At 43.1% G+C, this 13,878-nt stretch overlaps 1 protein-coding gene across 5 annotated transcripts; it reads left to right on the plus strand.

The window, feature by feature from the left end:
- The first annotated feature begins 266 nt into the window (after positions 1 to 266).
- Positions 267 to 12,620, plus strand: SMIM29 (small integral membrane protein 29). Of its 5 annotated transcripts, none has more exons than XR_009555059.1 (7): positions 283 to 370; positions 519 to 617; positions 3,646 to 3,821; positions 6,689 to 6,714; positions 8,314 to 8,419; positions 11,184 to 11,300; positions 12,324 to 12,620. XR_009555059.1 is itself a non-coding variant. In XM_060231483.1 (6 exons), the coding sequence occupies exons 3-6, from the start codon at positions 3,711 to 3,713 to the stop codon at positions 11,244 to 11,246; spliced, it is 306 nt and encodes a 101-aa protein (XP_060087466.1). In that variant the 5' UTR covers positions 283 to 370; positions 519 to 617; positions 3,650 to 3,710; the 3' UTR covers positions 11,247 to 12,052. The 5 variants fall into 5 exon arrangements, 3 of the variants coding, with proteins under 3 accessions (XP_060087467.1, XP_060087466.1, XP_060087465.1); XR_009555060.1 differs by having other exon boundaries at positions 3,650 to 3,821; XM_060231483.1 differs by lacking the exon at positions 12,324 to 12,620 and having other exon boundaries at positions 3,650 to 3,821; positions 11,184 to 12,052.
- Positions 12,621 to 13,878: the final 1,258 nt, after the last annotated feature.

Genomic DNA, 13,878 nt, shown 5'->3' on the forward strand with positions numbered 1-13,878 from the left:
AGATAACCATACTTGGCTCATTGGGACTTATTCCTTAGTTCAGTACACTCAGGAAATGTCCCGTGAAAATTAGTGAACTTATTCTTAAGCAACCTGAGTGGGAGGGGCTGCTCCAAAGCAGACAGGACAACCTAGCAGAAACCCCTAGCCACCAACTCTTCCCTCTTCGCTGATTTACTTATACGGCGGACGACTGCCCTCTTCTGACTTCCGCGGGCCGTTTCACGTTGCTCTCAGTGCCCACCGTTGGCTCCGCCCCGCTGGTCTAGGATTGGTTGGAGGTTCCGCCCTGCTGTTATTCAGCTGTCAGTCACGCGTCGCCTGGTTCTTCCCGGTGGGGGGTGCGGGGCGTGAGCTGCTGGGGGTGCAGGTGAGATGGCTTGCTCAGAGGTACCAGGGTGCGGGATGAGAACTGCGATAATTGAAACAATGGGCTAACCGGCTAAGGACGTAGAGAATCCCGGGAGGCGTAGGCGTGGAGCATCATAGCTTCTATCTGCCTCCTGCTTCTTGCTCAGATTCGGGTAAAGATGTGTGGCCTGGCGGGAGGAGAATGGCTCCATCTGGGAAGTGATTCTGCGGGGAGCGGCTGTTGCAGTCCTTGAAAGCGCCGAAGGGTAAGCTAGGCTTGTGCTTGGAGCAGGAGAGCAGGTTTCAAATCCCGACTGGACTGGATTGGCAAGGATGGCAACCTTTAGCTTTCCCGGCGTCATATGATAATTCAGGCTAAACGCGGTTTTCTGATGCGTAGCTCAATCATGGGCATATTTACTTGGAAGACAAACTGCTGAACTAAGCAAGGCTTATTCACAGATCCGCGTCCATAGAACTGGAGCCTTACAGCCTGCTTCTGTTGAATGCTTATCCAGAAGTAAACCCGATTTTAATGGAAATTACTTCAGTGCAGCCCTAATTTGTTAAGGATCACGCTGCCCAAGACAATAATAGGCCTGGAAATAAGGGGGTGAGTTAACATTTTTCAATTGCACTTGCAGTTGCTTTTAAAAGGGGTTCAGTTAATGATGGCTGGATTTGATGCAGCTTTAAAACCCAGTCCTGCCATAAGGAGTCACGGGGGGGAGGGGGGGCCCTGCCTTGATGAATAGTAGTGGGGGGGGCCCCTGCCTTGATGAATAGCAGTGGGCTCCTTTTAGCATAAACTGCTGAAGTAGTTCTTTATGGGAGCAGGGAAAGGGTAGTGTTTTTCTATCACAGCAACGTAGGAGGATGAAGTTCCTCCTTTCATTATTTATGCTTGTGCTGGTAGCTGGTTTGTCTTGGTGCTCAGTGACTCTGTGATGCAGATATTGTATGGTTCTTACATGGCAAGAGGAGAGGGTGTCCACTAATCAGGGGCTGGGTTCCTTAATTGTCACAAACATTCTGGGGAGAGTGGGATCCAAGTGAAAATTGTGATGTAAGAGAGGCTTGTAAAATTGCCAAACTGCTAAACAAATACAAATTTGTGTTTGAGAAGTATGCATTGACATTCTTAGTACCTCATGGGAACTTTTTTTGAGTTAATCCCAGAGGGCTTGTGGGTAGAGTGGTGGAAAGGCACTGTGGTATGCTGAGTAATGGAATGGGGCTGAGGAGACCTTAATTTAAAGCTATGCTCAGCCAGCAAGCAACTTGCAGGGTTGTTGTGTGAGCAAAACAGGGTAACCCTGGGTGTACCATCCTGAGCTCCTTAAAAAGCTATTGGCTTTCAAAGAGCCCTGTTTATTTCGTGTATTTTAATCAGTAGCTATCTGTAAAATTGTGTTTGGCCTTCCCCTAACCAGCTGCAGTCCAAATGTAAGGTTTCCATGACTACTCTGCATTAGTTCTGCAGTCCTGCTCCTGTTTTTCCCTACTTTGTCTCCTTTAACGGCATACAGTAAGGGCAATCTGTGGAAGAGTGTTCTTTTTCTCAACTTTGGGCATGGTCCTCTGATCCTTGCAGCCACAGTTTGTCAAAAGAAACAAGCTAGTAGTGAGAAACTGCTTGGTGTTACTTTTTTATATCAGTCTCATCAAGTTACCTGTTGTACAGGTAGAAGGTTACAATAACATGCAGACTTCACATAGGCATATACAAGATACTGCTCTTAGCAACTCGTCTAATTGTTTAGGGTGACTAGCCCTTTCTTCTGGATGGGGAGTAACTCATGAGACATCCTGTCCAATGCTAATCCTGTGATGCACAAGTACATACAGACGAGCAGATCGAAAGTTTTTACAATCAGATAAGATTTTGTTAATTGTTCTATCCTTACCTAGACTGTCGTTTAGTAGCAGTTTTGTACAACTGTCTCATGAAGATGTACAGAAAAAATTGGCTCCAGATCCCTGCCTCTAGCTCTTAGGTTTTAGAATAGCTGAAAAGGCTGAAAGAAAGTATTGCCTTAGGAGGTCTGTGTGGGACTTGAGCTAGCAGACTTCCTTGTTTTGCTGCTGCACATTAAAATGTCATACTCTTCTTTTGGTCTGACACAAGCCTGTATCTGAAGAAGTGAGCAATGACTCACTAAAGCTCATACCCTACCTCAAATATTGTTAGTCTTTAAGATGCTAATGGACTCTTACTCTTTTCTATAAGCCAGGGGTGGCCAAACTTGCTTAATGAAAGAGCCACATAGAATAAACTTAAACTGTGATGTTTGAGGGCTGCAAGACATGAATGTTAGATGTTTGCGGGAAGGCAGACAGGCAAATAGATGGGGGTAGGGAGAAAGAGGTGGAAAGAAAGCAACTTTAAATGCATTCTCCAAGCCCCCTTGGCTTGGTTTGGAAAAGTGATTTAAAGAGACAAATGATTTCTGCAAACAGCCGATGGGATGGTGGGGGTTTCGAGAGCCACACAATATGTGTGAAAGAGCCCCATGTGGCTCCTGAGCCACAGTTTGGCCACCCCTGCTATAAGCCTTCCAGTTTAGATTAGTAGGGATACTATCACTAGGATAATAAGGTTTCAAAGAACCAAGCTTTGGGAAAAAAATCCATGTAGATGTTGGGGTTACTGCTTTTGCACCTTAGGAAACCACTTAGGAATGATATAGAGGAGCAGCTTGAACAGCCTGGACTAGTTGGAAGCTAACCAGGGTGAACCATGGTGGGTACTTGGATGGGAGATCACTAAAGAGGATGGGGTTGCTATGCAGAGGAAGGCAATAGCAAACCACCTCTTCTCATCTTTTGCCTCAAAAACCCTGTGGGCTGAGGGTCTCCGTCAGTTGCAACTTCACAGCAGTTAACTGGAACAGAATGTCAGGACTGCTGTCTTAACTCTTTTCTCCTTGCTTCTTGTGCTACTTTGTGTTAGAACTTCTTGTTCAGAATTAGCATGTTTATTTGGAGAATGGTAAAAAAATCTTTTTTTTCTCACTTACTAAGCCTTATCTTGCAATGCAAGATCTGCAAGATCTGGCCTTGTGGCTAAATAAATACCATTGAAATGAGTTTTGTTCCCTGGAATTGTAACACTGAATCCAGTGTGAGGACATGTGACTAGTTTATGCTTCATGTGCCTGTGATTTCTCTTGCCCTGTCATGCACAACTGTAGTTAGTGGAGGAGAGGGGAGAGTGCGGAAGGGGGAGTGGATTATGGGAACTGGTTGAAACAAAGAATATGTGTTTTAATTTTAATGTTTGTTTGTTGTAAGGCAGGCTTCCTGATGAAGACAGAAGCTCCGTATCTGGTCCTGTGTGAGCGACAGTTTCCTATGCCATGAATAACACCACCCTGCCCACCTCCCCTGAACCAACCAGCGACTATTTGGTGGGCTATGTTCTGGTGCCGTTTTTCCTTATCACTGTGGTTGGGATCATCTTGGCTGTGGTGAGTGGCTTATTTTAGGTTGGAGCTTAACCTTTGCACCTTGGTACAATAAGAGAATATGTGGCACTAACATTTTCTTGGCCAGAGATTTCCATAGGAATCCCTGGTGGTCTGCTGAGGTAGAACTTGCTGATTTTGGTTAAGGTGTTGGACCAGTTTCTGCTGTTGCAATAGTTGATGCTTGGTTATAGCTGTATGTCTGTTTTTAGATTTGTTCCAGACAAGAACAATCCCTGTATGGAATAGTATGACACCTGCAATTAAGATTTCTGAGTTGCTTGACTTGTTGCTGCCTCTTTTGTGGCTAGAGGAACAGTTCAGAGGAGGTTAGGAGTTCCATGAAGAGAGATGGGAGAATGGCAAATTATTGTTTTAAGGAGACATGTTTGGTTGGTTGCTGGGGTCTGATTAGGCTTGTCTTAATTACATTCCCTGTTCCTTTACTTCTAGGAGCACTTTCTTCCCAAATAATTTCTCTTCTGTTATGCAAGAGGGGCCTAGCTGAGCATCTCCTCTTCTATCTCTCCCACTCCCTGCATTGCAAATATTTTCTGTTTACGCTAAAGGGGAATTCAGGTGGGATAACTGGCTAGAACTGAATTTGATAGCAGAAGATGCATAGTAATAGCTTATGAAAACTTCACCAGTACTAGCATCTGTGAGAGGGTTATAATGAATATTAAGCTGGCTCTGGAAAGTTATCATGTACCTTTTTGTTTGAAATCTGATACTGAGATCTTAGTGTTGCTTCTAAAGATTTTGTAATGAAGCTGAGACTGTTGCAGTGGTTAGTGTCAGGTTAGGATCTGGAGGGCCTGGGTTCAAATCCTGTCTGCTGTGAAGCTTGCTGGGTGACCTTAAGTTAGTCGCTGTCAGCCTAGTCTTGAGTCTGTATCAAGGGATTGTTAGGGTGAAAGGAGAACTATGTATGCCATCCTGAGCTCCCTGGAGAGAGCGAGAGAGAGAGCACAAGATGGAGTACACAGATTTTTGTAGTGGGTTTGCCGCCCAAGTAAAACTTTTATTACTGTTCTGCTTGCAAGAGCTAATGCAGTTGTAATGATTAAATGTTGGCCTACATCTGGGGAAACCTGTGTTCAAATCCACACTCAGTTCATGAAGCTTGCTATCTTTGAATAGTCCTTCTTTCTGCCCAGCTTACACAAAGATAACATCAAAGGAAGAGAGACTCTCATACACCACCCTGAGCTCCTTGGGAGGAAGAATGGCAGAAAAATGTATAGATAGGTTGTGTGTACTTTAATTGTGGTTTTTTTTCTTTAAAGTATGTGGAAGTAACAAGTGAGTAAGTCTTGGACCTTTTTTCCTGTGTACTTCAAAGAGGGCAGTTCTACTTGATTGTAGTGTCTATAAGTGCATTTAGTATTTGGATGTCTGTAGCAGACTACATAAATGCTCGTGAGGAGTATGCCTGATTGCTGGCAGTTTTTCTTCACAGAGGGAATTTGAAATATGTTTCTGTTGCAGGTTATATCGTGGGCCACAGACAAACTCACCCTTTTACTGCATTTAATCTGTCTCTTGTGACTGCCATTACTTCCAGAAACAGTGCATCTAAAATGATCAAATGTCCTGTTAGACTAATGCCTAGTTCACGACATTGATGCCAAAATTGGACCTTGATTCCAATGGAAAGGCCAAGGAAATGATACCCACAGATTTATCAAGACTGGACAATTGTAATTCCTTTTACATCAGTCTGCTTTCAAAGTTAGCTTAGAGAATTCAGTTGGTACAGAATGCCTCAGATTTGGCTGCTATTAGGAGCTAGGTGAAACTTCCGTATTCTATTTTACAGTCACTTCCTTTGCTGCCCATCAGTTACTGGGTTCAGTTCAAGCTATAGCATGTAAAGCCCTTCATAACCTTGAACTGCAGGACAGCTTCTCACCCTATGCTCCACCATGACGGCTTTGCTCATTTGAACAGGGCCTGCTCCTGCAATTGGGCAAAATTCAAAACTGCTTGTATGTGTGCATTATCTGTTGTGGCCCCGGCATTGTGGAATGCCCTGCCAGAGGAGGTCTGGAAGGTTCCAGCTCTCCTGGCATTCTGCAAACTATGAAAAACTGAATTTTCTGGAATGGAATCTTACATAGGTAATAGGGCTGAACTGTAATGGATTGATTCAGAAAGACGCTTCAAAAAAGGGAACATAAGGTTCCCAGGCCCCTGTTGGGGCAGCGGCCCCTCCTCCTGGACTCTGATTAGCTGGCTGGTGAGAGGACTTATTGGCAGCAAGAGGAGGCCTAGGCCAGTGTCACTAGTAATGTGATGATGTCACTTCTGGTATGCACCAGAAGTGACGGCATTGCATCACCAACTGTGTGCGGATGTTCTCATATTTAGGCAAAAACTCTATGGTAAAAACAGCTTCTACCATAGAAATTTTGCTCAAATACCAGAGCAGCTCCATGTTGCCAGTGATGTGATGCCAACACTTCTGTGCATGCAAGAAGTGATGTTGCTGGCTGTGTAGGTCTAGGCCTGTTTGCTTCCAGTAAGCCCCCCATTGCCTGGAAGTACCTGACAACCCCAAGGGAAAGGGACTGTGGACTATACCACTGTATATATGTAGATACTATCTTTTGCTGTATGTATTCTCCTACTATATAATTTCTGCACTGAACACAGTATGTTAATACTTATGGTTTGTCTCAGATTTCTACTTGATTTCGGATTTCTGTAGTCCTAATCCTATGTCCCATCCTATTAATTGTAGTGATTTATGTTGTGCAATCCACCTTGAGTCTCAGTGAGAAAGGCAGACTATAGATAACAGAATATAACCCATAGACAGTATCATTTTTGTTGCTCACAGATGTTTTCTTCTTTTCATACTGCAGATGATGTATATTCAGAAGAAGAGGAGGTAAGAGACTGTGAAGGGAGAAAAGTTGCATGTGGTTGAAAAGGGAGTTCTGGTCACATGGCTCTTCAGAACTAACTTCATTGATAGAGAATAGCTTTTGAGTCATCATAAGAACACTGGAGTTTTTGTAGCTTGTTGTCAGCTGTGTACTTAGACTGTTTCATCTGTGTCTATGCTTTGTGCAATCCATTAGGTAATCTGAGGCAGAATAATAGGAATTATTATTAGGGCAAGGGGGCAGGAATATGGCAATTCTAATGAGCATACAGTAACTTCCTGCCTATTTTGCTTTTGGCCATTGAATAGTCCTGGAAAATCACTTTTAGTAGTGTGGGGTTGCTTTCACTAGGTAGGAAAGCATTTTCCTACCATACTAGCCTGTATTTCCCTTCTTTATATTAAAGGTAATCTTTTATCTAGGTGTCAGGATTTATTTTTTACCAAAAAGTTTAAAAGCAAATTCTCAAATGAGCTTTATCTCTACCAGGTTTGTAAATAGCCACTCATCTAGTTGTTGGATGAGTAAAATTCTCTTTGGAACAAACAGGGGAAGTGTTCAAAAATTTGTTGTGCGGAGTCCTCTTTTTTAGGCTGGGGATTATTTGAAAGGAAGACAGCTCTGAAGTAAGATGATCCCCCTATGAAATTTAACAAAAGATTTATTACTGTAGATAATTAGCTTGTGTGCAAATTTAAGATACCTCCCTCCCATTTGTCCTGTAAAACAGAGCTCTAAACCAGAGCTCCAAGCAATGGCTTGTTCCTAGTTTGGAATTCTGATTTTCAGGGCAAGTATAAATTAGTTGGGATTTAATGGCGAACTAGGGTCTGCCATGAAACGAAAAGTAACAAATTATCTTGCCAGATATGGGGAAGGGAGAAGCAAAAAGGCTTTTCAGGGCTTATGCACATACCAGCTGGTAATGGTTATCTGAACCAAGCCAGTTTGTATGGACACTTGTGATGGTTGGGAGATAAACTGTGCTATCTGATCCATTGAGGTAGAAATAAGAAAGTCTGAACATTCTGTGACTAGCTCATGATAGCTAAAAGATCAAAGCCCCAGCATGAGTACTTGGTGGATAAACTGGGACTTTAGTGTGTCTCTATGTCATTTATATGCAGTGGATGTAATGAAATCTAAGCAATGTCTTGAGTGGGAAACAAAAAGTTGCAGGAACTTGCACAGTTAAAAGTGCAGAAGGACTTGCAAATGTTTCAAAAGCCATCAGCCTTAACAGTGTAGTACAAAGCCAACACTACAAAGCAAATATGTTGTAGATTCTCATAGGATATCAGAGTTCTTGGGATGGATTCACACAATTGTGTTTTGTGCATAATCTCACCCATCTTTAAAAAGCTTAGTTAAAGACTCAATTATGCTGTCATCTATCAGACTACAGAACTATATCCATCAGTGGAGTGATTTCGCAAGATTCCACCAATATTTAATAGCTGTGAAGCAAAGATCTTTCAGGTCTTTGCTGAGAGATTTGAGGGTGTCTTAGAGAAGTGGCTTCTGTTTACAAGAAAGCAAACCTAGTTTATAACCTAACAGTTGTGTGTCAGAAGGGTGACATCTGCCATTCTGTCTCTCAGGTATGACCGGCTACGTCATCACTTGCTGCCTATGTATAGCTATGATCCTGCAGAGGAATTGCATGAAGCAGAACAAGAGCTCTTGGTGGAGCCAGAGGACACAAAGGTGAGTTTTCCTGGGACCTGTCCCCCATTCTACAAAACAAAGCCTGGGATTAAGTTGTAAGGGGAGGTACTTTTTGAGTTAAGTATGAAAGATCCAAGGAAAGGGACAAACATGAGCCAAAGCCTTTAAACCAGGGGTGTTGAACTCATTTGTTATGAGGGCCAGATCTGACATAAATGAGATCTTGTTGGGCTGGGCATGTTGGGCCAGGCCATCTGTATACCTATTTAAGATTAGATAGCAGAGATATAAACTTTATAAAAGACACAGACAAACACACACACATATATATTTTAAAAACTTTAAATATGCTTAAAACATTAGCACTCATTGGTCTTAAAGGTGCTTTCTTTGTATTTCTCCCATGGGATCTAGGGAATGGGGCAAAGAAAGCTTTGTTTCTTTCCTTCTTTTCCCAGGGGACCAGGAAGAGGAGGAGCCACCAGCAATAGAAGAAAGAGAGGCTTGGTTCAGTAACTCTACTGTGCAATTGAGAGAGCCTCGCAAAGCAAGCTCTGCCTTCCCCCTTACTCCCCAAGGGAGGAGCCTCAGCCAATGAAGAAAATAGGTTTTGCTCTGTAGCTCCTACGCTATTGAGCAAGCCTTGCAAATAAGCTGTTAAGCAGAAGGAAGCAAGGGAGAGGGAGAAGGAAGCAGATGACAGCCAGTTGCTCGAGGGCCTGATAGACCTCCAGTGGCCTGATTTGGCCCCTGGGCCACATGTTTGATGCCCCTGCTTTAAACAGTCTCTGTTTTGTTTGATCCAGGTGGGCAGCCATGTTGATCTGAAGCAACAGAACAAAGTCAGAGTCCAGTAGCACCTTTAAGACTAACTTGCCTTTAAGACCAACAAAGTTTTATTCAGTAGCACCTTTAAGACCAACTTTGTTGGTCTTAAAGGTGCTACTGGACTACAGTTTTGTTCTGTTTGGTTTGCTCAATTTGGCAGTTCTTTGTGTCTAGCTATATTAAACAAGAAATATGTAGGCTTGGACTGATTCCCTCCCCCCAAACCCATTAGGTTTGCAGTAAGTCCTAGCTCATAACTTTGTGCCATGTCTGCTGAGCACAGGAATTCAAAACCTGCTCAAAGGATTCTAGGCAAAATCATGGCTGATTTCTTTAGTCCACAAGGGCCAGACCTTCCCTTTCCATGCTGTATGTTAGATTATATTTAGCCATGCTCGATCCAGTGAACAGGAGCAACTGATATGAGTTGAAATTCCTTTAAGCTGGATCCTGCAGTGTTTCTCCTGACCGAAGGATATTAGTAGAGCATTACTTTCTCACCTCCACCCTGCTGCTGCTGATTCCTGGGGGGTTTCCCCTTCTCCCAGGAGCAGTACAAGAAGGGCTTGCAAGGTGATCATGCTGTGCTGACAAATTCTTCCATCAGTGGGAGAGCTGCATGAGATTCAATCCCTTGATTTCCTTCTCTGACCAGTTTCAGTGAGTGTTTGATCGTCCGTTCCCGCTGCTGTACTCTTGACAGGGCAATTGAGCTGTGGAGGAGGAGGCCACTTCCATCATAATTACATAAAGCCAGAAAACTAGAGCATGCAGCCAATCGCTGTCTATGTGTGTTGCGCTTAATTCCACTCTATATTGATTGAGTTTAATTAATTTCTGACACAGGGCTGCTTCCACATGGAGGTGTTTTGCTCCATGACATGCTCCAATTGTCCTTGCCTCATCCAAATATTTTTTCTCCACAATGTTATGGTTTTTGCCCTTCCTGCTATATAATAGATTCCATCCATTCAATCCTCAGCAAGTTTTAGGAAGTACAGCAGTATATAGCAAGGACAGCAGCACTGGGAAGCAAAAGGTTAATTTCTTCTTTGTTGGTCACTTTTACTGGTGATATAGAGGGCAATGACCAGCACAGAGATTAGCACAGTTTCTGTGTTGCTTTTGTTTGTCAGGTGTTGTGTCCCTTGCAAAGGCTGCTCTGCCTGGAAATGTTCTAAGTTTTGCTCTGTTCTTGTATATTCTTGTATGTTCAAGTTATTTTGTTTTGTTAGGTGCCTGGGTGACCCTATGGGGGCAAAAAGTTCTGTTAAATAAAAAAAAGTTACAAAAATAGCTTAAGGAAGCTTACAGTAAGATACAACCATTCGTTTTCTCTTTACCTGGAGTGCAAGAAATGTGCCCTTGAAAATGGATGGGAGGGCAGTTTTCAGAAATTTGAGAACTCCTTGCAATCCCAAAGATGAATGCTGATATCTAGTATTGTAAGTGTCATGTAAGGAGTGTGATCAAGGCAAATTGATAGGAAGCCAAGCATTTTTTATGTTGATGGACCACACGCAGGTTGGTTGAAACCTGGGAAAATGTTTTTGGGGATTGTTAGTAAAGAAACATAATGTGCATAGCTTTTATTGGTGTGATCAGTGTATATGCAGCATGCATTAACCGTGAGCCTGATTCAAATGACTCCTACTGGGCGCTTAAACTCTGAAAAAAGGGCCTAGTTTGCCCTTTTGAGGATTATGTAATAGACAGTGACTTTTTAAAAAAACCACAAACATGCTTTACGCAACAAGCTTTTTAAAAACTATGTTAATCTACCGCAGTTGGAGAAATCCCAGATAACAGGCACTACAAAACAGGCAGCAGCTTCTGATTGAAAGGTTTGGTTTCCCCCCTGCTGCTGTTAGGTCTTAGATGAGTTGACTGAATCAAAACTGAACTGGAAGGAAAATACTGGCCCTGATGGTTATGGTAAATGACAACATACATATATGTTTGTTGCATGCTACAGGTGATGGGAGGTTGGGGAAGATACCAGCCCTACCGTGCTTCACTTACGGATGTGAAGGCTTAATACAACTTCAAGAGATCGAAAACGCGGCTTGGGGCAGATGATTTCACCTATTTGGTATGCGTGTCAAATTGAAGTGCTCCTGTTGATTCTGTGGTTGTTTTCCACTTCAATACTGTATCCCCTTTGTCTTGGCTCCTGGTGAAAGAACGCAAGTGGGTGCCTGCTCTGGGTTCTAACACAAGTATCAACCACTGAGTAGTTGGCACACAGAGAGCAGCCTATAAAGCTGGAGCCTTGCATGCTTGTGTTTGGAAGAGTTTTAAGAGGTATGAGAACACCTCCTCTTGGCTTGCATTTGGGATGGCTGCAGGATAGAAGCTGCCACTTCAGGGAGAATACCTCTGAATGGCTCTTATAGTAAGGGCTGTAAGTCCTCAAAGGCTCAGCTCCCTCCCTCCTTGTGCAAAGATGCAGCTGCAAAGACAGTGTAATGCATTTGCTAGTTGGCCCCACTCCTCATCTTGCTGCCTGTTTAGTTATGTTCATAATGAGCGTTGCCACTTTGCTGTTGGGTTCCCATGATGTGCCCCTTTGTTGATCCAGGGAAAGCAAAAACAAATGGTGAAATTGCCAGCTCAAACACTTGTCCTTTCCCCCGTGATGCAGATCAGTGATGGTGGAGGGAGAGGGCCAAGATGTACATGCAGCAGTGAGCATTAAACACATGCCCACCTGCCTGGAGGGGCCTTAAGGTATTTGTGAGGAGGAGTTTCCTCCAGCAAGGTGCTTCTTTCTATGATGATGACTTTTGTATTTGATGGGAACTTACCTGTACATTTTGTAAATAAAATGAGTCATGAACAGGAGCGGCTCTGGTGAAAGCTTGAGCTCTTTTATGTACAATGCCTGCCTTTGTAAGTCCAGCTGCCTATGCATAACCCAGTTGTGGGAAACCAAGGCCTTGCTGAAGTAGGGGCAAAAACTGCTGGACTGGTGATTTGGGCAAAAACACATACTGGATCTGTTTGGCATGTCCTTGACTCACCTACTTTTCTTCCTAATGTGAGAAAGCTTCTCAAAGAGCAGGCTTACTGCTTTGTGTCTTACAAGACCTGTCTGATTCATTGTTTATTCTAGGTAATGGCTGATTGCCATAAAACAAAGGCCTGGATGTGGAAATAAGATGACTTCAATTTGAATGCCTCAAAGAGATTACTGAAGAAACACTCATAAGACAGGCTGCAGCAGTTGCTTCTCTGCCTTGCTGGAGAACACAAAAGGCCAAATACATTTAAACCAGTGTAGTAGATATGTAGGTTGAATTCAGCTGGGCTGAGGTCATTGTACAGGGAAGTAATGATCTCATTCCGTTGGGCAAGCTGCTTGTAATTCAACTGGTTTTCTAGAATACAATGACTTTTTTTGTCTAAGCTATCCTACCTTTATTTTTGTGGTATACAGGCTGGCATTTCAGGCAGGATTAAACACTACTGAATGGGCTGTCCAGTTCTTCAGCAGCCTGCCATTGGTTCAGCTGCTCCGTACCAGTCACATGTGCATATCAAAGCATAAGACCATAATTGCAAATAATTTTTTTAAAAGGGGAGTCCCCAAAATGGTATCCATGCTATCTTCACCTGTAAAGCTACAGCAAAAAGCTCCAGTGCTATATTAGATTGCTGTAGTAAATCAGGATGCTATGTGAGGGGTGCCTACAAGCAAGAACAACTGAAGTTAGATTGACCCCCCCTCACCATGCTGGTGAATATGCAGGGATGAGGGAACAGGTGAGAGTAGAGCCAGAGGAGACCAAAGGTGAGGGGGGGAGCAGGAAAACTAACCTTTAACAATATGCCCAAAAGACCAAAGGGGTTCTAGTAGGGAGTCAGATTATCATCCTGCCTTTCAAGCATGCTGTTTATATGTAGTTACAGAACTTAGTTTAAAATACTAGCACAAGGTAGCTCAATAGCAGCTTCCTATTTAGTTACAATACAAACTGAAGGTTTGTATCTCGTTACCTCATCATTGGTATATAATGCCGCCTTGAAAAAACTGAGCAGACATTTTGGCTTTTGCCAGTTTACTCTGTCTTGCTCCCCAGTGGGGATCTAAAGTGGCAGATATTTCCTTATCTTCACAAATAGCCCTGTGAGGTAGACTGAGTGGCCTCCATCAAGTGAAATATACTCAGCAGAGCATGAATTTGAACCAGATTCTAGTCTGACACTCTCAGCTCTCCTGGTTCTGCCATTTAGGCCTTTGTGTATTTGTTACAAATCAGTGCTGGTGACTTGATTGTCCTTCCCTGTTGACAAGTTAGGTTCCACTGAGCTAACTAAACATCTAAAGCTAGCTGTTGGTCTTTCTCCATTTTGCTATTACAGATAATAGAGTCATAGGAAAATGTCAGGGTAGGTAGGTTCCTTAACTAGTAGTTACTTTTCTTAAAACGAAGTATTAAAAATATCCAAGGGCAACACTAGGCTTTTTTTTTTTTGGCACTGTGTTCTGCTCCCTTTCCCAACAAATGTAAACGGTATAGAAGTGAAAACAGGCCAGCCAATCTTTCTCTTTCATCCTGTCCAGAATCCAGTGGCAAAGGCTAAATAAAAGAGTGAAGAAGTGATCTTGTTCCCTCTACAGAACTGTATCAGAGGACTCTACACCATTTAGAGTGGCATAAGTTTCC

Source organism: Heteronotia binoei, chromosome 2, assembly GCF_032191835.1.
Source record: "Heteronotia binoei isolate CCM8104 ecotype False Entrance Well chromosome 2, APGP_CSIRO_Hbin_v1, whole genome shotgun sequence".
In the NCBI taxonomy this organism is placed as follows: domain Eukaryota; kingdom Metazoa; phylum Chordata; class Lepidosauria; order Squamata; family Gekkonidae; genus Heteronotia; species Heteronotia binoei.

What these genes read in the sequence shown, in the direction of transcription:
- SMIM29 (XM_060231484.1), top strand. Translation starts at nt 3,711, where the DNA reads ATGAATAACACCACCCTGCCCACCTCCCCTGAACCAACCAGCGACTAT. An exon ending in TTGGGATCATCTTGGCTGTG is followed by an intron (nt 3,822 to 6,688) that starts GTGAGTGGCTTA and finishes TTCATACTGCAG; the next exon opens with ATGATGTATATTCAGAAGAA. An exon ending in TATATTCAGAAGAAGAGGAG is followed by an intron (nt 6,715 to 8,313) that starts GTAAGAGACTGT and finishes TCTGTCTCTCAG; the next exon opens with GTATGACCGGCTACGTCATC.